The sequence below is a fragment of the Nomascus leucogenys genome, chromosome 13, assembly GCF_006542625.1.
Source record: "Nomascus leucogenys isolate Asia chromosome 13, Asia_NLE_v1, whole genome shotgun sequence".
Taxonomy (NCBI): Eukaryota; Metazoa; Chordata; class Mammalia; order Primates; family Hylobatidae; genus Nomascus; species Nomascus leucogenys.
The window spans coordinates 106,939,405-106,964,846 of record NC_044393.1 but is presented as its reverse complement, the minus strand read 5'-3'; the positions used below and the strand labels follow the sequence as shown (position 1 = coordinate 106,964,846).

Genomic DNA, 25,442 nt, shown 5'->3' with positions numbered 1-25,442 from the left:
ACCATGCTGTTTTGGTTACTGTAGCCTTGTAGTATAGTTTGAAGTCAGGTAGCATGATGCCTCCAGCTTTGTTCTTTTGGCTTAGGATTGACTTGGCGATGCGGGCTCTTTTTTGGTTCCATAGGAACTTTAAAGTAGTGTTTTCCAATTCTGTGAAGAAAGTCATTGGTAGCTTGATGGGGATGGCATTGAATCTATAAATTACCTTGGGCAGTATGGCCATTTTCACGATATTGATTCTTCCAGCCCATGAGCATGGAATGTTCTTCCATTTGTTTGTATCCTCTTTTATTTCATTGAGCAGTGGTTTGTAGTTCTCCTTGAAGAGGTCCTTCACATCCCTTGTAAGTTGGATTCCTAGGTATTTTATTCTCTTTGAAGCAATTGTGAATGGGAGTTCACTCATGATTTGGCTCTCTGTTTGTCTGTGATTGGTGTACAAGAATGCTTGTGATTTTTGTAGATTGATTTTGTATCCTGAGACTTTGCTGAAGTTGCTAATCAGCTTAAGGAGATTTTGGGGGGTTTTCTAGACATACAATCATGTCATCTGCAAACAGGGACAATTTGACTTCCTCTTTTCCTAATTGAATACCCTTTATTTCCTTCTCCTGCCTGATTGCCCTGGCCAGAACTTCCAACACTATGTTGAATAGGAGTGGTGAGAGAGGGCATCCCTGTCTTGTGCCAGTTTTCAAAGGGAATGCTTCCAGTTTTTTGAATCGATTTTTAAGTACATGAAACATGGGAACATCCAAAAACTCCTAGGTCATCTTTGTCAAATTTTACTGTTAAAATTAAATTTTACTATTCAGGAAGTTAAGAGATTTGTAAGATTTAAAATTAATGTGTTTTTTTTCACATACCAGTCATTAAAAGTCCTGTATGTTTAAGAAATGAACTTCATTCGTGACCAAAAAAAACCTCAGTAATCTTAACAAATTGCTAAGTATTTGTAACTTACCCATCTTTAACCAGGGACATTTTTAACAATTTAGAGAAAGACCTTTTTAAAAAGTTCATTTCAGAATGTAACAAAATCCAAACCTTTAAATCTTCTTCAAAATTTAATTGTGCTCTTACTTAGTTTGGATCTTCCATAGATGACTTTACTTTTAAAATAACGTATTAACTTCCAAATGAAATTTAGTGCTCAGAAAAGAAGGATGGGGCTGAAAAGTTCAGAGTCACTCATTTCCTTATATGGTGAGTAAAGTCATCAAACGTGCTCCCAGTGAAAAGGAAATTTTTCAGTTTCTTTTACTGGAAAATATGAGAACAGAGTTACTGCTGGCTGCCAAGTAATTCCACCTCATCCTGGTGAAAGATGTTTCTAGAAGGGTTTTTATTTTGTGGGGTTTTTTTATTTCTTTTTACTATTTGGATGATTTAGAAACCCTTACGAAACCTTTCTACATTTTTCTACTTGTTGGCTTGTTTAGTTTTTATAATGTAGAACTTGTTGAAGGAAAAAAACCCCTAAATATTGCTGAAGTGATGAAGTTGGAGTGTAGGTGAAGAAGGCAGCACAGTGCCGTGGTTAAGTGACAGACGTGTGTGTTTGACAGCCTGGTTTTCCACTCCTAGTCCTTTCTCTTACTGTAGCCTTTGAACAGCTTATTTCTCTAAGCCTCAGTTTTCCCATCTGTAACATGGGAGGACAGTAATACCTACCTCACACAATTAAATCTGGAAATTAAATGCCAATGAATGTTAACTACTTAGTATAATACGTAACACATAGTAATCTTCGTCTTTTAAGAAATTAAATATTTCTCCTACATGTAGGTTTAGTCCTGACACTGGAGGTGATTGATTGATTTATTTATTTAGAGACAGAGTTTCACACTTGTCACCCAGGCTGGAGTACAGTGGCGCAATCTCGGCTCACCGCAACCTCCACCTCCCGGGTTCAAGTGATTCTCCTGCCTCAGCCTCCTGAGCGGCTGAGATTACAGGCGCCCACCACCATGCCCAGCTAATTTTTTTCTATTTTTAGTGGAGACGGGGTTTCACCATGTCGGCCAGGGTGGTCTTGAACTCATGACCTCGGGTGACCCACCCACCTTGGCCTCCCAGAGTACTGGGATTACAGGCGTGAGCCACCGCGCCCAGCCACTAGAGGTGAATTATCCATAAGGAGAAAAGCTTGGATAAATGTTCTTCCAGCCCAATGCAGAGGTGCTGGCTGCTGGCATCTTTTGAACCGCAGATTCCATTTCTTCCTCTGTAAAATGGAAACAGTGTCTTCTGTTATGAGAAGAAATTGAATCCTATCAGCCAAGGACTCCAGAAATTGATGTGCTTTAAGCAAATGGGGATAAAAAGGAGAGGAATTTATTTAAAAAATAAAAATAGCATATATTGATGTCTCATGACATGTACAGGGGACTGCAGTTGAGTCTCAGGAACAGAATGGAACCAGGAATTTGAAAGCCTTTGTGACTGTCTCCACCTCTGCTCGCTCTCCTCTCCCTCTGAGACTAGCTTCCTCTGGTGCGGCAGTCCACGTGTGGAATAGCATGCCTGCCAGCACTTCAGAGAAAGCATTGCGTCTTTCTGTATCCTTGGCCTCTCCCCTCTGCCTTCCAGAGTACTGGGATTACAAGTGTGAGCCATTCCAGCTGGGTCAGATACCAACCCCTGGACCAGCTGGGGGTAGGAGGGTTGCGGTGGTTGAACAGGGCTCCCTGAAGCCCATTCTTACAGCCTTGCAGATGAGGCTGCAGTGAGTTCCGGAGTCAGGGCCACAGGCACGTCCACAGACTCAGACCACACATTAGTAACTGGGAGTTTTTGCAGTATTTATCATGCTGTTTTCACCGACTTTCTGGAATCTGTGGTTTGATGTTTTATATTATTTTGGACAGTCTTGCCCACCCCTAGTAGAGGGGGTACAGAGGAGCTTCCTGTTGTCCTGGTCCATCCTGGGTCTTGGGGCCAGAGCTCTCCCAGAGACCCTGCTGCTCCTCCCTGTGCTTTGTGTCTTTGGCGGGTCTTTTGCAGGAGAGTCTGCACCTGCCCCAGCAATACAGGGTCTCTACCGGCCTGGGACATTGCCCTACCACATCCTTAAGGGAGCTCTCCCCAGCTGCAGTGGGTCCTCAAGGTGCTTCCCTCCCCCATGGCTTCTGTCCCTTAAGATGGAAGGTGGGGCAGGGCTTGCTTTGTGCCCTTCTACAGTGGCAGCTGCCTCCTCCTGGGCTCCCCCCCAGTGGGAAGTGTCTTCCCTGGGGCCGTCTTTGCACACCAGGGATGCAGGTGCCACCACGTGATGTGCACACCTCTGTGGTTCTCTGGCTCACCCACACTTGGCCTGTGGGCTTTCATTAGGATCTGGCTGGAGTCATCTCACTTGTTTTGTGGGGATCTTGTCCTCCTTCAAGTTCAGCTCACTCCTGCCTCTCCTCCCTCGGAGCTGCCCGGAAGGAGGGGTTTCAGGCTGGCTGGTGGCTCAGGATGTCAGCTCTCCTGTGTGGTCAAAAGTGAAGCTCTCAGAAGTCCTGGGACTTAGAAACATAAGAGAAACATTTTTGAACTTTACCAACAGCCCCGATCTGCTAAATAAGAAACTGGAGAAAGGTGGGAGCCCTGAGTTTGTATTTCCAACAGACTTCCCAGGCGGTTCTTGTTCTGAACTGTGGAGCTCGATGCAGCCAGGACGCCAGGCATACACAGCACATGGTCAGGTGCCAAGTGGCTGCCCTGGAACTGTAAACGTTACCCACACCCGTCACAACGGATTAGGGAACGTGGAGAGAAGAGGGGCATCTGTGCTCTTCATGAAATACGTGGATCCATCTGTGTCGTTGCAGTTGAAACCTGACATTGTTTTCCGATCATGGAGCACGGTACACGTTCTGCTTCTCATAGAAGAGCCACAACAGCTCAGAGGTGACTTCCTGTCCTTTGGAAATGCCTGTTCCACTGGCTTTTCAGTTTCCTGAAATAGCTCAGTCCTCCAGAGGCGAGGCTCCCAGCATCCTGAGGCACGTGTCCGTGGGGAAGGAGGGGCACGCTAATTTTAGTTGCTTTTCCAAAGGCGCCTTCTAAAGCCAGGCCTTTATCGGGCCCTGCTGGTGGCTTCTCCATGGTGCCCTCGTGTGGACCTCAGACTGGGCTTTGGAGCCTCCCTGTCTCACACACCCATTTTGTCCTTCCCACACACTCGTTCTCTCTCACACTTGTTCTTTCACACTTGTCCACACTCATTCTCACACACGTTCTCACACGGTTTCATTCTCACACATTTGTTCTCATGGACACACATTTTCACACTTGTCCTCACACATGCTTGAGCTTCCATACTCATTCTCACACTTGTTCTCATGCAGACTCGTTTTCACACCGATTCTCACACTTGTTCTCACACTTGTTCTTTCATACGTTTCTTTGTTCTCACATACCCACTTATTTCACGTTCTCATTCTTTGTCACACACCCTTGTTCCTTCACACTCATTCTTGCTTTGTTCTCACACTCCCACTTTCACGCTAGTTCTCACACTCATTCCCACATTTTCTCACACTTGCTATTCCACTCACACTTGTTCTCACTCGTTTCACTCCTCCTCACAGTGTTCTCACACTCACTTATTTCACACTCGTTCTCACACACATTCTCATACTTTCAACACTCAGATTTCACACCCACACTTGTTCTCACCCTTTCTTTGACACTCCTCACATCTCTCACTTTGTTCTCACACTCGTTCACTCACATTTGTTCTCACTCGTTCTTTCACACTCACACCTTTCACACTTTGTTCTCACACACTTGTTGACTGTCACACTTTTTTCTCACATTCGTTTCACACTTGTTTTCATTCTTGTTCTCTCGTAGTTGTTCTCACATGTTCTGTCTTACATTCATTCTCACACTTGCTCTTATGTTCTCACTCGTTCTCCCATATTCTCACACTTATTTTCTCTCTCACACTCATTCGCACATTAGTTCTCTGTCCCGCTTTCTCACACAGATTCACACTTAGCCTGTCACACTTTTCCTCTCACATTCTCACTCATACACACGTGTTTCCTTTCTCTCTTCCCACTCGCTCCCTCCGTCATTACAGCCTCTAGCTTTTGCTCCTTCACCGTTCCCCGTGCTCAGGGACAGGCCTTTCAGTGCCTTGAACATGGGGACCCGTTTGCCTGGCGCCTTCTTTCTTGCATTCAAATCTCTCTTCCTTTCAAAAGCCAGCTGAGTCCTTTCCTTCCACAATTCCTGCTCCTGCCTCCCTGATGATTAGTTTCTCTGAACTTCAGCAGCACTTAAATGTATCTCAGTCTTTTCAACAAGGCCCACGTGGGCATGCCCTCTGTTGCCTGACAAGCTTATACTGACTTCCTTGTTTTGTGTTTTTAATACTCCGTCGTTGATAGTTAATATTCTTTTTGAGGTTTTGTTTTAGACAAAGTAATGAAGTTGTTTTTCTGAAATGATTCTAAGACAAGTGGTCAGAAATAGTCTCTGTTTGTTTGGTTTATATTTGGTCAGTTGTGCTTTGATTATAGATGGTTCCTCATCTGAGATTAAAGTGGGACAGAACTTCAAAAGTAAAAGGGTAAATGTTCGCTGTAATGCTTACTTACATGGCACATGTGCTAGTCCTTGATAGTGGCGAGAAAGATCTTAATTGCTCAAAGGGATTTCCAGGGAAGGAAGCCTTCAGGTGATGACTGTGGTCGCAGGCAATGGGCTTGGAGCCAGGCACGTGGCTTCTGTGCATTGTCTGACTTAGTCCTCACAGGATGGGATTGTTCGCATATTACTGGTGAGGAAAATAAAGGCCAGTTTATCATTAAAATGGGAACTTTGGTAGGGATGCTTCTAGTATTGAAATTTATTCTCTAAAATCTCCCAAATTGTACTTTAAAGTTTAGAAACTTTGTTCTTGAATGGTCTCTTTTGTAGGTAGTCATTCTCAGTGACAGATTTGGAAATGGATGTTTAGGGTGTCACAATAATGGGGGCTGGGGCCCCTATTGCCCTTAGTGGCAGAAACCAAGATGGATGCTGACCCCTTAAATGTCTTGTGCCTGTCAGTGTTGTGCAGCAGAGGACTGCCCCTCCCCACCCAAGGGCCAAGAACCCCCGTTCATAAGCTCTGCATAGCCTCTGTAAGCAAATACCCGAGTCAGGGGAGCTAGGCTTAGAAGCAAATGTGGGCTGGAGCTGTCTGCCGGTCATTCCACGTAGAGAGACTTAGCAGCAAGTGAGAAGTCAGTGAGCAAGATGAGGCACATCAGAGACAGGAGCAGATTGGACGGTTTAGAGCAGAAGGGGCCGCAGCACCGTCTGCACAGCCGTCCTTAAAAATCAGTCGTTTCTTCCCATGTGGGTCCAGTGAAAAGATGAGGATTTCATTCTGTCCTTGGCTTATCTAGTTGTGAAAGGCAAAAAGTTACAGATAAGATTACTCCTCTAGGTCTCAGTTTACTTACCTGTGAAACTAAAATAAATGATTTTCTCAGTTCTAAGACTAACTGTAAATTTGAAGACCCACTGTTTAGCCTAGTTTTATGTGTAATTTTCAAAATGTATGTCTGTTTGGCTTCTTTTTTTCTTGAGATGGAGTCTTGCTGTGTTGCCCAGGCTAGAGTGCAGTGACTATTCACAGAAAGAATCATAGATTGGAGCACACTACTACAGCCTCACACTCCTGGGCTCAAGCAATCCTTGTGCCACTACACCTGGATCTCTTGCTTTGTTTTTGAGCTTACTCCAATAACCCTTTATGCTCTTTGCTATAAATAGAAAACTTCTCCCTACGTTTGATGCCTTTGATCTTTTGCTTTGATAGGCAAGAAGCCGTCTTTCGGGTTTCTAGATAGGCTTAAGGAAGTTTTATCTAGATAGTTTGCCTACAAGAAGAGCATTAATACTACCCATTTATGGAGGTTTTACTTGCCAAATTTGGGCAGTTTTTATCATTTAAAATGTAGCAAAACATTTATGTCAGTGCCCTCCCAGGCCTTTAAAGTCTTCATGTAAAACAGGAGGCTAGCGGTTTTGTCAGCTGTAAAGTTGCATCTTCTGTTCCTTCAAACAGAAACATACTTTTTAATCTAAACAAGGGGATACTTTTCTTGGGGGCATGCTAAAAAAAATAAATAAATAAAAGTTGAGGCCAGCCAGTCACACGGTGTGATGTCATTTTTACATAGCACCTTTATACACGATATTAAAAAGTAGGTCTCTTGCATCGACTGCAAACATGTTTTGTACTCTGTGGATCCGAATCTTGGTGAGGAGAGCATTGCACCCCACAAAAGGCTGATGTGTCAGTTAGCTGGAGAGACAGTGCCATCATTCTGGGTTGCAGTTCTGGTGAAGTACGTAGGATGTTAACACTGCTGATGGAAATGGTTTTCAGATTGCCACATGGAATAATAGTATGGTACGTTAAATTTCAGGAATAGGAGGAGATTCTTTCATTATTTTCCTCCTTCCACTTTGTACATTTTTTTAATCGCCTGCAACTAGTTACATTTATCTTTTTTTTTTTACATTTTTATCCATAATACAATTAACTTGACTAAAGCCAGTGTCTGTTTCATGTAAATATATTAACAGGTCCAAAATCACCAACTAAAATTAGCTTTATACTGACTTTTTCTAAAGTCAGTCCTTGTCTCACCCAAATATTTTAACAAGTCCAAAAATACCACATAGCTACTTGGAACCATATTAAAATCTCATTATAACATAAATTTCAAGTTTTCTACGTTACAGATTTCTCCTTGAAAGATAATGACATTGAAAAATGCTCAAGAGAGTTGTTAATTCTGTTTCCCAAAACTTCCTGGATAAAACAATTCTACCTTAATGCTATTAAGACTATGCTAGGTGGTTTTTTCTTTAAGTAACAAGACAGACGTATAAAATATGAATACGACATTTAAGATGAAAGTGTTCGCGGGCACACCTCGCTTTATTGTGCTCTGCTTTATTGCACTTTGTAGATACCGTGTTTTTACTAGTTGAAAGTTTATGGCAGCCCTGTGAAAACTAAGCCTGTCCATGCTCTGACGTGAACAGCATGTGCTCACTTCATGGCTCTGTGTGATGTTTTGGCAATTCTCGCAGTATTTCACACTTTTTCATTATTATTATATCTGTGACTGTGATCTGTGGTCAGTGATCTTTGTTGTTTCTAATGTAATTGTTTTGGGGCATCACAAACCATGCCCGTGTAAGATGGCGGATTAGTCCATTCTCACACCGCTGTAAAGATACTACCTGAGACTGGGCATTTTATAAAGAAAGGAGGGTTAATTGACTCAAGGTTCTGCATGGCTGGAGAGGCCTCAGGAAACTTACAGTCGTGGCAGAAGGCGAAGGGGAAATGAGGCACGTCTTACATGGTGGCAGGAGAGACAGAGTGCGCAGGAGAAACAGCCACTTTTAGAACTATCAGAACTCGTGAGAACTCCCTCACTATCATGAGAATAATAGGGGAGAAACTGTGCCCACGCCAATCACCTCCTACCAGGTCCCTCCCTCAACAGGTGGAGATTACAGTGCGACATGAGATTTGGGTAGGGACACAAAGCCAAACCATATCAAATGGCCAGGTTAATTTGTAAATATTGTATCTTCTGACTACTCCACTGACTGACTGTTCTCCTATCTCTCCCTCTCCTAGATCTCCCTATTCCCTGAGACACAACAATATTGAAATTAGGCCAATTCACAACCCTGCAGTGCTCTTTATGTATTCAAGTGAAAGACAGAGTTGCACACCTCTCACTTTCAATCAGAAGCTAGGTGGCTCACACCTGTAATCCCAGCACTTTCGGAGGCTGAGTGGGGCAGATCACTTGAGGTCAGGAGTTTAAGACCAGCCTGGTCAACATAGTGAAAACCCCTCTCTACTTAAAAAAAAAAAAAAAATTAGCTGGGCGTGGTAGTGTATGCCTGTAGTTCCAGCTACTTGGGAGGCTGAAGCAGGAGAATCACTTGAAGCTGGGAGGCAGAGGTTGTAGTGAGCCAAGATGGCACCATTGCACTCCAGCCTGGGCAACAGAGCAAGCCCTTGTCTCAAAAAAAGAAAAGCGAAGCTAGAAATGGTTAAGCTTAGCGAAGAAGCCATGTTGAAAGCCAGCACAGGCTGAAAGCTAAGCCTCTTGTGCCAAACAGCCAAATTGTAGATGCAAAGGAAATTTTCTTGAAGGAAAATAAAAGTGCTGCTCCAGTGAACACACCAATGGCAGAGAAACAGCCTTCTTGCTGATAGGGAGAAGGTTTTAGTGCCTGGAGAGATGATCAGCCCAGACATTATATTTCCTTAAGCCAGAGCCTAATCCACAGCAAAGTCCTAACTATCTTCACTTCTGTGAAGACTGACAGAGGTGAGGAAGTTGCAGAACAAAAGTTTGAAGAGATCGGTTTATGAGGTTCACGGAAAGAAGCCATCTCCATAACATAAAAGTGCAAGTTAAAATAGAAGGTTATCCAGAAGATCTAGCTAAGATCATTGATAAAGGTGGCTCCACTAAACAACAGATTTTCAATGTATATTAAACATCCTTCTGCTGGAAGAAGATGACATCTGGAACTTTTCCAGCTAGAGAGGAGAGGTCAGTGCCTGACTTCAAGGCTTCAAAGGACAAGCTAACTGTCTTGTCACAGCTAATGCAGGTGGTGACTTTAAGTTGAAGTAAGCACTCATTTCCCATTCTGAAAACCATAGGGCCCTTAAGAATCGTGCTAAATCTACGCTGCCTGTGCTCTATACCTGGAAAAACAAAGCCTGGATGACAGCACACCTTTTTACACCCTGGTTTACCAAATATTTTCAGCCCACTGTTGAGACCTGCTGCTCAGAAAAAAAAGAGTCCCTCAAAATATAACTGCTCATCAGCAGTGCACCTGGTCACCCAGGAGCTCTGATGCAGATGTACAAGGAGGTGAATGCTGTTTTCTTGCCTGCTGACACCTCATCCATTTTCCAGCCCATGGATCAAGGAGAAATGTCAACTTTCAAGTCTTATTATTTAAGAAATACATTTTGTAAAACTATAGCTGCCACAGACAGTGATTCCTCTGATGGATCTGGGCAAAACCTCCTGGAAAGGATTCACCATCCTAGATGCCATTGAAAACAGTAATTCATGAGAAGAGACAAAATATGAACTTAACAGGAGTTTGCAAGAAGTTGATTCCAACTCTCATGGATGACTTTGAGGGGTTTAAGACTTCAGTGGAAGAAGGAAGTGCAGGTGGAAGGGAAATAGTGAGAGAACTGTAGTTAGAAGTGGAGCCTGAAGAGGGGACTGAATTGCTGCAGTCTCAGGATCAAAGTTTAAGGACGAGAAATTGCTTCTTATGACTAACAAAGAAAGTGGTTTCCTGAGATGGAATCTACTCCTGGTGAAGATGCTGCAAACATTGTTGAAATGACAATAAGCAATTTAGAATATCCCATAAATTTAGTTGATAAAGGAGTAGCAGGGTTTGAGCAGATGACTCCGATTTTGAAAGCTGTTCTGTGGGTAAAATGCTATCAAACAGCATGGCATGCTACAGAGATCTTTTTTGAAAGGGAGAGTTAGTCAATGCAGCAAACTTCACTGTTGTCTTATTTTGAGACGTTGTCACAATCACCCTAACCTTCAGCAGCCACCACCCCAGTCAGTCAGCAGCCACCAACACTGAGGCAAAACCCTCTACCAGCCGGATTACGACGTACTGAAGGCTTAGGTGATCGTTAGCATTTTTTAGCAATAAGGTGTTTTAAAATAAAGGTATGTACATTTTTTAAAAGATATAATGCTATTGTGCACTTAATAGACTATAGTTTAAACATAAGTTTTGTATGCCTTGGGAAACCAAAAATGTGTGACTCACATGTTGCAATATTCCCTTTACTGCACTGCTCTAGAACCCGGCCCACAGTATCTCTGAGGCATGCCTGTATAGGAAAAATTCTTTATTTCTTTATTAAATAGCATCTTTGAATTGTATTCTCTTTATTGTTCTTTTAACTACAATGGCCTCATCTAATTTTATTTAGAAGCTTACCTGCCACTTTCCTTGTCACAGCCACCCTTTCCTGAAGTTTATGTGGCTCCTGTGTCTCATGGCTCTGCGGATGGAGCAGTCACCATTGGGTGTCCTCTGATGGTGTGCTGTGCGAGGTGCTTGCATTTTAACCTGAGTCGAATGCAAGATTCTGTACGTTCTTACTTCCTGAAGTAGATTTGTGATCAGAAGTAACAACCTTCAGAACTAAATGATAGAACCCTGTTGTGATGCCTTTTAAATCTTAGTTTCTTCATAACAGGTATTTTTGTATGGCCAGAATGTTTTGTTGTGGCAGGGAGTACCTGTTCCTTTTTAAGTTGTGTAAGAGAAAAGAGAAAGGAAAATGAGCTCTTAAGTCAGTGTTTATAAATATATTCATATGATTTAGAATGTAGAGGTTTAGCCAGGTGGTTCAATGGGTGGACTAGGGAAAAACATTTATTTTAAGGGGGAGGTAAAGCATAGGTTGATACTGATGTTTGCAATCCAGTTTGAAAATCAGTTGCCTATTTTTTCCTTCCTAATTTTTTATATTTATATCTCATTTCTGTTACACTAAGAAGTCTTGGCCTTTCAGCATCTTAAAAATTGTTTTTTGTTTGTTTGTTTTGTTTTTAAGTTTTGTTCTATCTGTAAGAATCTTGACTCTTCCACTTTATATTTGCTTGCAACCAAAAAGGGATTCAAGCAGTTTTGTTACTCAACTATATGGGTGATTGAGATCATGCAATTTTACTTAGAATTTCTTCTGCAAATATAGAACACAAGTAATTTTATTATGTGCTGTTTTGTTAGGAAAAGCAGCATTTCTAATCAATAGTTTTTACCAACCCACATCTACTTAATGGAATGTTAGCTAACTGTATGGGAATTATTCTAAGATAAACACAGATGTCGAATGAGTGGGTACAGCATGGTCTGCTAATTGGAAAATACAAAGTAAAACAATGATAAAGTCCATTATTTAACTGCCAGATAGGCTGGGTTTTAGTATTGTTTTTGGTGAGGTATGTGAAAAGGACATTTTCATACACTTTGGGTGGGAATGTAAATGGGTACAGTATTTTTGGAGGGCAGGTAGGTACCATCTATTGACATTAAAAATGAACATAAGCCTTTGACCCCAAATCGCACTTTTTGAATGCTAGTCTGCATATGTATACAAGAACATGTATGTAAAAAGACATTCCCTGACTCATTATTTGTAATTACAATAAAGAGAAATTGTCAAAATTCTAAGTATCCATCCATAGGAGAGTGGGTAAATAAATTATTTTATGATTTTACTAGCGAAAACTGTGACATTATCAAAAAACAGAAAGAGGCAGGTCTCCACGTACCACCAAAGAAAAATGTCCTTGGTATATTACAAAGGATGAAGGGTGTGGGTCTGTGTTGTGTACTAACCCATTTTGTCTATAAAGAAACAAGCCTGTGTGCACCTGATTCGATAATTGGAAATTGTTTGGAACTTAATATTTTGCCCTTGTTTTAAAACAGCTTTTAGAAATTAACTGGACAGGACTGACGAATCTTCTGGATATCCCTGGATTGAAGTAAGTCTCGTGTCTGGTCCTGGAGGCTTAGCGGTCGAGGGCGTGTTGTGCATTTTGGATGTCTTGACAATAGTGTGAGAATGGTTAAGACCTGCGTCTGCCAAGTGAAGGGGCGTCTTCTCCACAGGCTGTCGTGAGAAACAAGCAGAGGATACAGGGGCTTTGTTCTGCCCACCGGGAGCTGCCAGGAAGCGATGGGCCAGGGCGGGAGGGCTCTGGAGTGCCAGCTGAGCACTCGGTCTTCATTTGCGTTTGTTCACCACAAGGTGTCTTCCTGGCCTTGGCATTTTAGAAAAGTAGAGGCCTTTTAATATTTTGTAAGCCAGTTTGCAATTTTTTTTTTTTATCTTCTCAGAAACAATAAAGGAAACTTCAAAAGGAAATGCTTTCCAGGGTCTCTCCAGCCTGTGGCTACCCCACCCTTTCCGTCTTTTTTTTTTTTTTTTTAACCTCTATTCCATTCCTTTTTGAAATGGGCTGGGGACAGTGTCGACTTCACCAGGACTCTTGAGTGTGAGAGGTGAGGAACTTGAAGTTCCGTATCATTTCACTGGGATTCCCTTCATTATTCTGTAACGATCTAGTGTCTAAAACAGGAGAAAAATGTTCCATAACAAACATCTGAGGCCCTGGAGTATGCGTCCCTGCTCAGAGACAAGGAGTCATTCTAGTTGCCACAGTCCCATTACCTGAAACAGTGCGTGGGGCTGTGGGTGGCAGACCTGTTGGTCACCTCCAAATGGGAAGTTTCGAAATTATAGCCTCTAAATGCTTTCGCTGGCTTTACCGTTTTATTTGAAAGTTAAAACATATCACCTGTGGGTTAAAGTCACATGTTTCTAGTGGATATTTTCTAGTGTGATTTGTTTTTCCTAAAATAGTTTAGAAAATTATGAAACTTGGTTTCAGACTATTTTTTTATTCTCGTATATTTGTTTATGCCTCTGAAATGGCCTTTGTAAAGAGTTTTGTTTCATTATTAGGGAAAAATTAGGACTTTAATTATCTGAAGCACAGTCATAATAAAAGTCCTTTTTAGGTGCTGTGGTTTACTGGATACAGAAAAACGCCGTGATCTTTAAAAGATCTGCGGAAAGAAAGCACAACTTTAAAAGATTGGTTAAAGAGTTCATTAAGATTCTGGTTGCAAGCAACAAACCTGACTCAAGTGGTCTTAAGTAGATAAATAAGTACTTTTTTTTTGTTTGTTGTTTTTTTTTTGTTTTTTTGTTTGAGATGGAATCTCACTCTGTTGCCCAGGCTGGAATGCAGTGGTGCAGTCTCGGAGGTGGTCCTCCCGAGTTCAAGCAATTCTCCCTGCCTCAGCTTCCCAAGTAGCTGGGATTACAGGTGCGTGCCACCACGCCTGGCTAATTTTTGTATTTTTTTAGTAGGGATGGGGTTTCGCCATGTTGGCCAGGCTGGTCTTCAACTCCTGACCTCAGATGATCCTCCTGCCTCAGCATCCCAAAGTGCTGGGATTACAGGCATAAGCCACTGCACCCGGCCAGTAAATAATATTTTCAAAAAGCAGTTTATTCACTCTTCCAACAATGGGCGCCCACTGCATGCTCTGAGCTAGCCGCAGCCGCTCGTGCATGGGACACAGCTGTGCTTGTTTCCTGCTCAGCAGCTGGAAAGCTGGCATGTCCTCTGAGGGGTTTCAGATGGAGCCGGTGTTGGCACCATAAGGGCTCTCTCGCCAGCTCCCCACCCATGCAGGGTGGGCGTGTCCCTCGTGGGCTTGTTTTCAGGCAGGCTCTTGCTGTGCCTGCAGCTAGTCTGCGGACTTAGTCGCCTTTCCCGCTAGGTCCCGACCTGACTTGTGTGTGCAAGGGCCACCCTTGGACAGATTCCTGTGACTCCGATGATCAGGTTTCAATCTCATGCACACCCCTATGGAAGGCAAAGAAATGGATCACTTGTGTGGAAAAATTCCAGTGAATGGGAGTATCCCCCAAAGCAAAAACTTTCACTAGAAATAGGGGGAGGAGATACTATTTAGCCAAATGGAACAAACATCCACACATATCAGTGTAGAAAAAAGTATTTGATTTTGCCTCCCTTCAGTACCATAGGAGGACTGAAATAAAACAGCATTATTGAGCATCTACTCTGTAAATAACGTTGTATTGATACTGGCAACCTGAAAGGGCAGAGTCAAAGAATGCGTTCTGCCCCGGCAAGCCTACAGTTTGGGGAAGTGGATCCCTGATTCATTTTATTTAAAAGTCATTCACACATACACACATAAATACAGAGATACATATACATGTGTAGCTCCATTCTATTTGATAATTTATATGTAGGCTCTTTTTATATAGTAGTCATTTCTAGCTATTTTATTTTTATTTTTCATTTTTTTTTCAGAGATAGATCTCACTATGTTTCTCAGGCTGGCGCCAACCCCCTGGGCTCCAGGGCTCTTCCTGCCGCAGCCTCCCAAGTAGCTGAACTATAGACTTGTGCCACTGCACCCAGCTTCTCTTGTCTTACATGTAGCTTTTATATATGTAATACAAAATATAATCATATATGTATAATTATGTCATTAAAAAGATATACTTACATAACATAAATACACAAACACCATTCAAAAACAGGCTGTTGTATAAAAGGGAGATGTAAAAATATCTCTTCTAAGTTTATAGATATACGTATATATAATTTATACACAATTATGTAGATTTTATATAATAAATTGTTTACATAAATGTCATGTACTAAAATTTGATAGGTATGTACGTAAAATTGGGGCTACTAGTTCTCACTCAGTCTATCAAATCACAGCTATAGCAACCCTTAGGTTATAAAAGTGAATGTTAAATAACTATGAGGCTCAACGCAGTGGCTCACACCTGTAATCCCAGCACTTTGGGAGGCTGAGGCAGGTGGATCACCTGAGGTCGGGAGTTTAAGACCAGCCTAGCCAACATGGGGAAATCCCATCTCTACTAAAAATACAAAAATTAGTTGGGCGTGGGCTCACGCCTGTAATCCCAGCTACTCGGGAGGTGGAGGTTGCAATGAGCCAGGATCACACCATTGCACTCCAGCCTGGGCAACAGAATGAGACTCTGTCTCAAGAAACATAAATTTAAAAAAATAAATAAATAAATAACTATGAACTTAACATAATGAAATCTTGTCCCAAGCTTTATAAAATGAGCATCCACATGCTATATTGATTACAAAAAGAAACCCCAGACATTACAGAGTAAGAATAATGCCTGAATTCCTTCACTACACCATAACTTTGGACTATCCTTATTAAATATCCATTATGTTTTGATAAGCGGCTCTAAGCTAAGTGTTGAAGGCATAAGAAGGGTGAAGATTATGATTAAATATCTGTTATGTTTTGATAAGCGGCTCTGAGTGTTGAAGGCGTAAGAAGGGTGAGGATTATGGTGGAAACAAAATACGGGTGAGGAGCAGTCGTGGTTCCGAAGGACACACAGGGAAATAGTGACTCGCAAGAAAGTAACCACTGCAGGAGACGCTTCTGTGGAGACCTAGGGGAGCAGCGTCCACATCCACAGTTCAGGGACGTGCAGGGCGTAGTGGTGTGAGGAGGCGCAGCGAGGGGAGCCCCACCAGAGAGTTCTGTCAGAGCTGCTGTGGCCCCCGAGGCCAGGAGTCTGTGTGGGAGAAAGGTGGTGGGTCCTGCCCCTGCATGGTGAACCCACAGCCAGTGTCTGCTGGCTGAAGCCCTCCGAATCTCTGTGGAAGTATTAACTGTCTGAATAACTGACCTGTTCATGAGTAGAGTAGTGTTACATACGGTTTTTCTTTTGGGGATTTTTTAAAATTTTATCCCATATTAAACTGAAAAGTCCTTGAGGTGCTGGGTTATCACGTGTGGACACTGTCTTGCAGTGGGTGCTTGGACATTATTTGTTGAACACTGATGATTATCACTGTCTCAGTGGATATTTTTGTTTGTAATTACGTATGTTAATAATTTTAGCATCTAAAACATTACTGGCGAGAAGCAAAGTACGTTTGCAACTTCACAGTTCAGGTAAAGGTGTTATACAGCAATGAAACTTAGGTTTATAAATGCTTTTAAGAGTTCTGCGCAGTATTTAATTCTCACGTTTACCCTAAAGAATAGGACATATATATGTTTATTTGTTTGTTTAAATAGAGATGAGGGGGTCTCACTGTATGTTGCCCAGGCTAGTCTCCAGCTCCTGGGCTCAAGGGATCTTCCCACCTTAGCCTCCCCAAAGTGTAGGGATTACAGGCATGAGGCACCATGCCCGGCCAAAAAAGATATATTAAAAGTACGTCTTTGACCAGGTGTGGTGGCTTATGCCTATAATCCCAGCACTTTGGGAGGCCAAGGTGGGTGGGTCACCTGAGGTCAAGAGTTCGAGACCAGCCTGGCCAACGTGGTGAACCCTGTCTCTACTAAAAATACAAAATTAGCCAGGCGTGGTGGCACGCGCCTGTAATCCCAGCTACTTGGGAGGCTGAGGCAGGAGAATTGCTTAAACCCAGGAACCGGAGGTTGCAGTGAGCTGAGATCATGCCATTGTACTCCAGCCTGGGCAACAAGAGCAAAACTCTGTCTCATTAAAAAAGCGAGTATATTTTTTCCTTTAGCCTAAGCAATTTTATTCACTTTACTTAGTTTGCTGTGCAGTGATGTATAGTATTTCAAAATTATTAACGTGTTCAATACTTAAAGTGTTGGATAACAGATAAGAGAAAACAAAGTAAGTTCTCCTTCAGTGGGGGCTGGTGCACAACAACGGGAAATGGGATGTGTATATAAACATGAATGGGCCAATGAATGTTATTCTCTGTACTTATATGTATGAAATATTTTATGTTAAAAAAAGTCAATGAGGTGTATTTTGGTAAATAAGTATGAAATCTGTGATGAAATAGGAATACATTAAATGTATTTCGGAAATTATGAAGTGTATTAGGTTGGTGCAGAAGTATTTGCGGTTTTTGCCATTTTTTTTTTTTTTAATTGCAAAATCCACAATTACTTGCAATAACTAGAAGTTTACCTTGTATTTTATAAATAAATTCTGTATCACAGTCACCATAGTAGTATCACAGCTAAAGTATTGAAATGCGGGTTGTAAATATTGCACTGGAGGAATGAGATAACTCCTACTCTGTAAATAAATGGGACATTACATCATATTCGTGGTAAGTCTGTTGTCAAAGGTGAGAGAAGCATTCACATGTCTGATAGTCCATTTGCTCTTTTTGTCTCCCAACGAACAGTGGTTTATCGGATACTATCATTTTGGATATAATATCAAACTATCTGGTGCTTCCCAATCGAATCACCGTTCCACTTGTCAGTGAAGTTCAAATAGCTCAGTTGCGGTTTCCTGTACCAAAGGTAAGAATGTCTGGGCATCTGTTCACATCTAAAAACAGATCTTGGAGACCTGCCTGCCTGTGGGTGTGGCGTTGGGTGCTGTGACTCTTTGTCTCTCCCCAGCAGCCAGCTTGCCACACGGGTCTTGATGCATTGACTATTGGTTGTCTGTCACTTTCCTTAAGAGACTTGACTGATGTACGCTGACCCTAAAGCTTGTCATGGAGACAGCGGGATGATTCTCACCCCATAGCTGTGTTCCTCAGAGGGGTCAATAGGGATTTAGGTACATGGCACAGACATCTTAGTTACCTCAGAAAGCACATACTGCATTTGTTTTTATTAAAATGGACAGCCCTCAGCAGCAGACACCAGTTTTTCCTGGCAGTCATGATGAGAGCTTCATGTAATAATTTATATATTTTCTCTCAGATGTTAGAATTCCGTTGCCTCTGAAGCCATTTAATGAGTAACCTGGTAGAAGAAGCACTTATATAACAGCTTGACCTGGATAAAATGGAAAGAACAGAACTAGATTTTCGTCACAGCTCTTGAGTTTAGCTGTAGCTTTACTTTTATGGGCATATTACTTGGCGTAGCTGGGCCACAGTTTCGTCATCTGTAAAATAGGACGGTACCCAGTACACAGAGCTGGTTGCAGATACTAATGTCACCTTCATTTGAGCAAACTGAATAAATAACTGCAAAGTAGTCAAGAAGATGAGATTCCTTCTGCTGACTATGGAAGGGGTGGGTGGAATGAAGGATCTCTCATGGGCTAAGGGCTCTTCAGTCACTCAGGTGTTGGATCCATGTCTGTTTAGTCTGTCTGGACTTTGGACTCCAGAAGCCAGTGAGCATTACCACCGTGGTGGTGTCTGTAGTAAGCAGTGCACACCACATTATTTATTTTTACTGAAACAGGATGTGGTAAGTTGGTCCTGTTTCAGTGGATATGTTGTTTTTATTTTTGTTCGCTGAAGTAGAAGTAGATCGCTTTCTCCTGATGCCTTTTTACTTTTTCTGGTTTAATTAGATCTAAATAATGGTGCACAAATTAACAGACATGCAGAGGCATCCTTATGTTTTTTAGGAGTAACAATATGCCAGTTAATTTGGTGCTCAAATTGGTTATATCGTTGGCATTCAACAGCTTTAATGTGGTGCTGTATATTAGAAAAGAATGTCTTTTTTCCTTAACTTCTGACTCTCACCTCTGGAAATGCAGGAATCCCTTTACATGTAGAAATCCTCGTGCTCCTCTGCACCTAAGCTTCTTATGCTCTGAGTACAGGTGAGCACCTGAGCCTGGATCTGGCTGCCCTTAGCTACATGGGCTTAACAGCCAGTGTCGTCAATAGATGTGGCCCGATTATCTCAACTTTAGACATGTGAAAATATAAACAAGAGCTGCTTCGAGTTTTTGAAGTGTGTTCCTCTGTGGAGGGACATGTATTCCTGTGCTGATTGAATGAGGAATATCACTCTGTAATTTTTTTTTTTTTTTTTTGAGACAGAGTCTTGCTCTGTCGCCCAGGCTGGAGTGCAGTGGCACAATCTCGGCTCACCGCAAGCTCCGCCTCCTGAATTCACACCATTCTTCCACCTCAGCTGCCACCACACCTGGCTAATTTTTGTTTTTTAGTAGAGATGGGGTTTCACTGTGTTAGCCAGGATGGTCTCGATCCTCTGACCTCATAATCCACCCACCTCGGCCTCTCAAAGTGCTGGGATTACAGGCGTGAGTCACCGTGCCTGGCCATCACTCTGTAATTTAAAAAAGGATGTGTGGAGCAGAATGCTTCCTACCAAAAGGTGGCTGGAGCATCTTTGTTTGCCTTGGAAGAAGTAAGAGTGAATATTTTTTTTCTTTTATCAGTAAAACAATATTTTAGGGAAAGGGCTATATTTGTTTGTTTATTTATTTATTTTGAGACAGGGTCTTGCTCTGTCGCTCAGGCTGGAGTGCAGTGGCGCCATCTCAGCTCACTGCAAGCTCTGCCTCCTGGGTTCAAGTGATTCTCACACCCCAGCCTCCTGAGTAACTGGGACTACAGACATGCGCCACCATGCCTGGCTAAATTTTTTGTAATTTTAGTAGAGATGGGGTTTTGCCATATTGGCCAGGCTGGTCTTGAACTCCTGGCCTCAAGTGATCTACCCACCTCGGTCTTCCAAAGTGCTAGGATTACAGGCGTGAGCCACCGCGCCTGGCCAAGACTATGTTTAAAGTCTATGAATAATACATATTTCAAAGTTGCAGTTTTCTCCTCTCTAAAATAAGGTTAATAACTATTTCATAGGATTATTCTGAAAATGGAACAGCATAGTTACTGCATGTCTAATGCTTAGTGACAGGTGTGACACAACCTCTCATGTTATTACTCACTGTAGCACCAGATCTAGTACAGCTTGGTGGCTGTGTCACCAGCCTCCTTGAGAGAAGCACGGTACCGTGCTGGGTCCTCTGCACTCAGCGTCCCTGTGCCAGGAGTGCTCTCTGGGGCTGCATGGGGCTGCCTGTCCTCGTGTCTCTGTGGAGGGGTCGTCCCTCCAGAAGCCCGTCTGTTCTCCTCTGAGCCAGCCCCACCCAGGCACTGCTGCCTTGCCCTGCTCTTGTTTTTCTGCGCACCTGCTTCTCCTGTACACACTTGCATTTCCCCACTGCTGGGGTGTACTCGGCACCAGAAGAGGGTCTTTATTCCCTCGGCACTCCTGATTCTCGAGACGGGGTCAGGCGCGTAGCTATCTTCCATGCCAGTTAAACGAGCCAGCCAAGGGTCTAACCTTCAGTTTGTTCTTCTTTTCAGGGTGTTCTAAGGATACATTTTATTGAAGCTCAGGATCTTCAGGGGAAAGACACTTACCTTAAGGGTCTTGTCAAGGGAAAGTCAGACCCCTATGGAATCATTAGAGTTGGCAACCAAATCTTCCAAAGCAAAGTCATCAAGGAGAACCTCAGTCCAAAGTGGAATGAAGTCTATGAGGTGGGGTGTCGTGTCTGTTGTGTTGCTGGGGTGGTGGGCTGAGCCCTGAGCGGGGTGGCCAAGCTCTCATTCCAGCACGGTCACGTGGGAGTGTGGCTAATTTAGGCCATCATTTAAATGTTCCTTGTTCCCATCTTTAAAAAGTGTCGTACCTTCTCTCCTTACTACACAACATTCTTGTCATGCCAAGTAATGTTTTAAACCTTAATTACATAATGCTATCATACTAAATGATCAGCAAAATATTTTTCATAATGTGAGTAGCTTGTCTTTCTAAGTATAAAATGTTACGTGTGGTTATTAATGCAGAAAACACAAAAATGAGGTTAGTTATATACCTCCTTGCAAGCTTTTTTTTAAATTAGGACATCTTCACATGTCAGTGAATAGAGATCTACGTGATTTTTAATAACCATTCCATCGAATAGACTTACCCAGAGAGGCCCAGGCTATTCAGGTCAGCATTACAAACAGTGCTGTACAAGTAGAAGGTGAGTGTCTCTTTCTTCACTCAGCCAAGTTTTCCCCAGATAAAGCTCTTTAAAGTGAAATTGCTGGATCAAAAGTTACACATTTTTAAAGGACTGAAATATCTTTGTAGAATTACCCTTCAGAACAGTCGTGTGATTTATACTCCACCATATTTTAAAGGACTGACACATCTGTAGAATTGCCCTTCAGGACAATCGTGTGATTTATACTCCACCATATTTTAAAGGACTGACACATCTGTAGAATTGCCCTTCAGAACAGTCGTACGGTTTATACTCCACCAGTTTCCTCTCCCCTACTCCTTTGTCAGTCTGGTCTCTTGCCAGTTTCTTACCCTGAGTGGTGCTAAGCAGATAACTTGTGGTTATTCCAAGATAGCATCTGAGTGGAGCCACTTCAGGACTAGAGGGATGTGTCCTGGATCTTTGGTCTGTCTCATGCCTTGCACCAAGCTTGTGGGTGACATACCATGACCTTGTTTTGGAGTGATTGAACTTGATCTATTGAGACGCAATCCAGGATCCCTAGAAACAAGCACAGTAGACTGTTACTGTGTGGCAGGTGTTTCACTGACCTCCCGTCATCAAGAGGTGTGTGTGACTCGACAATAAAAAAATAAGTGTTCTAAAAAGAATTTATTGGCCGGGTGTGGTGGCTCACAGTGGTAATCCCAACCCTTTGGGAGGCCGAGGTGGGTGGATCATTTAAGGTCAGGAGTTTGAGATCAGACTGGCCAACATGGTGAAACCCCGTCTCTACTAAAAATACAAAAATTAGCCGGGTGTCATGGCACATGCCTGTAATCCCAGCTACTTGGGAGGCTGAGGCAGGAGAATCGCTTGAACCCAGGAGGTGGAGGTTGCAGTGAGCCAAGATTGTGCCATTGCACTCCAACCTGGGAGACAGAGCGAGAGTCCATCTCCAAAAATAAATAAATAAATAAATAAAAAGGATTTACCACCAGAGAAAAGTACATGGTCATATTTACTACAATCATCATATCATACTCAGTGTATGACTATATTAGTAAAAATGCACTGAACTACTAACCGTTGATGTCTTAGGCTTTAGTGTATGAACATCCTGGACAAGAATTAGAGATTGAGCTCTTTGATGAAGACCCAGACAAGGATGACTTTTTAGGAAGGTAAATAAAACCCTCTGTGGTTATTGGAGGAAGGCATGGGGTCAGTCTTTCTTTTTAATAATCAAAAATATGTTTTAAAATACATTTGTATACTTGTTATATATTCATTAAATGGTTCTTAGATATAACAGTTGTTTCACCTTGGATTTCTTAAAACATTTTTATTCCTAAAAGTTTCACATTTAAGAGAAGTGAGTCTTCTAGATCTGTGCTGTCTATTACAGCAGCCACCAGCCTTAAGTTAATTAAAGTTAAATAAATTAAAAGCTCTATCTGAGTGGCACTCTCTTTGTTTACGAGGCTTAAAGCTACATGCGGAACCTGCCCCCGTACTGAGTTGTAGTGGACAGACAGTTCTATTCCAGGTTGCAAAAATGGGTTTTTTAATTTTTTTGAGTTGCTGGATTAATTTTTGTCAGGATATAGTAATTCACATTGGGAAAATAAATACTGATTTGTTCACTTCAATTGAACAACTAGTATAGCTTTAAAAATAAACTTTTAAAATGGTTATTGTTTAACCACCATTTGTTAATAATATCAATTATTTCTAATTAATTTAACCGAATTAAGTTATTTGAATTAATTGTGGCAAAAAATATGCAGGGATAGAATACATTGGAGAGGTTCATACCTCATCAAGAATGGCCTTGCATGTTGTGGCCTGACTTCAGAGTTCATAAGACTTCCTAGGACAACTAGGAACAATTGAGAGATTTTAAGCCAGACAGGGGTAGATCAGGTGCTCATTCTAGGAAAATCGCTGTGTGGATTGGATTGTCGGGGGCTGAGCTTAGAGACTGGCAGACCAAATAAGAGAGCGTGTCATAGACCAGGACAGAGAGAATGCAGTGTAGACATAGATTGTGGGAGGCAGAAGAGGCTACAAGAAGAAGTGGGAGTATAATCATCCCATCTAGTTGTATCTGGCGTCTGGGGGTGGTGCCAATCTTGGAAGTACAGGAGGTTTAGGGGAACTGGAATGAGCCTCCTCTCAGTCACATCGAGTGAAGGCGTCCATCGGGCTCGATGCAGCATGGGTCTAGAGCCTGGGAGCAAGGGTGGGGGAAGGTGAGGTTAGCGTTCACTGTGCGAGTGAGGAATCCACAGTAACGCACAGCCCTACTGGAGTTGTGAGTGAACGTATAAAATAAGACGTTCCGAGAGGACGTATAAAATAAGAGGGTTGAGATGCTTTTAAACATTTTTTGATGCATAAAACATTGTAGGGAAGATGAGTTGTTTTTTTTGTTTTTGTTTTATAGCTCTAACCTCAGCTGGGCCAAACTCAGTATTCTGAGCTCATCTCACTCTTCCTTACTCTCCTGACACTGGGGGTGAGCTGGAGGAAGCTTGTGGAAGAATAGCCTGTTCCTTGATAAATTATTAGCGTTTTGTTGCATTTCTGGAGTGCTTGTTCATAGACAAATGCTTAAGGTTGTTTCAGGAAGAAATGTGTTTCTATGTCTTAAAGTTGTTTCAGTAAGAAATGTGTTTCTATGTTCTAAAGTTGTTGTATTGTTATTTTTATAGTCTTATGATTGATCTCATTGAAGTTGAAAAGGAGCGCATTTTAGATGAAGTAAGTTTCCCTGGAATGTGGATCTATTTACAATTGCTGACTGAGTCCCTGCCCTGTGCCAGAGGAGCCACGAACCACCCCTTCACCATCACACAGTGCAGGAATCCTAATTAGTATGGCGTGAACAACATTTACTTCACAAATACTAAGCATTTAGGCCTTTTAGAAATAGCAAATGAAAAGAAATAAATTTAAGAGTCCATTCAGGTGCGTGTTGAGTCCCTACTATATGCTGGGAATCCTTACGGATATGAAGCATAAACGGACGTTATTGCAGACAAACATGCGATCCCTGCAGGAGTAAGAGCAGGGCTGTGCGAGACGCCCCCTAGTGATGGAGATTTTCAGGCGGTTGGAGGGAATAGTGGAGAAGGCACAGGGCGGTCAGTGAGGCGTCTCACAGTGGGAACTCATGGCGAAGAGGCTCGACTTCCACCGTTTTATTGCTATCAGAATAAAAAGTATCAAAAAGGAAACATTTGTGGTGGCTTCTAAAAGAAGGGTAAGATTTAGATAAATGAAGCAAAATTAAACAAAAGTGTTGAATTCTGCTGCTTTCATAATCACACGTTTCCCTCCTTTGAGTGTTCAGCATTCATTGGCTGTGACATCTCATTTTCCTGGGTGTGCCGGGCACTGGATGGACAGTCCTGCCCATGGCTTCTATCATTTAGCATTTGAGGAGCCTCTTTGATTAAATTATTTTGTGACTTTTAAGCTGATACAGCTGTATACTATTTTATTAGTATAGAGTGATGAATTAGAACAAACAGATTAAGTCATTTGATACTGAAATTCAGTATTTGGAATCAGTGTTGTATTATCTCTTGTCCTGTAATTAAAGGCCATTTGGTGGCGCATGCTTGCCTATGCCTGTGGTCCCAGATGCTGGGGAGGCTGAGGCAGGAGGATCACTTGAGCCCAGCCTGGGCAACATAGCAAGACCCCGATCTCAAAAAAAAGAAGTCTATTCATAGAAGACTTTACTGTCTCTAGGTAGTCCTAGAAAACATTTGAATTCTTATGTGTAAAGTAGGAATGATACTAGTACTTGCTTAGGGTTTCTGTTGGGGTCACGGGTTGGTGTGTGTAAAGCACTTAGAAGGGTCTGCTCACCCCTGTCACTGCCGTCACCTCCAAACGGGGGGTCACTGGCATCCACAGAGCGCAGAGCTGGACATGGTGAGGCTCAGCCTTCGCGTTACTGAGAACTGTTGTTGCCTCACGGTTAGTGAGCAGCATGGAACATTTGTAGAGACTGGGTTTAATTTGGATTTTTGATTCAGAAGAACTTTTG

At 42.3% G+C, this 25,442-nt stretch overlaps 1 protein-coding gene across 3 annotated transcripts in view; it reads left to right on the top strand.

Moving 5' to 3' along the window:
- The window catches only part of ESYT2 (extended synaptotagmin 2), a 98,814-nt gene that overhangs the window by 46,332 nt on the left and 27,040 nt on the right, over window positions 1–25,442 (top strand). For all 3 annotated transcript variants that reach the window (XM_030826350.1, XM_012512305.2, XM_030826351.1), the window contains exons 7-11: window positions 12,532–12,587; window positions 17,838–17,958; window positions 20,748–20,924; window positions 22,481–22,563; window positions 24,097–24,145. In XM_030826350.1, the coding sequence (XP_030682210.1) occupies window positions 12,532–12,587; window positions 17,838–17,958; window positions 20,748–20,924; window positions 22,481–22,563; window positions 24,097–24,145 (486 nt within the window). The remainder of the gene's footprint in view (window positions 1–12,531; window positions 12,588–17,837; window positions 17,959–20,747; window positions 20,925–22,480; window positions 22,564–24,096; window positions 24,146–25,442) is intronic.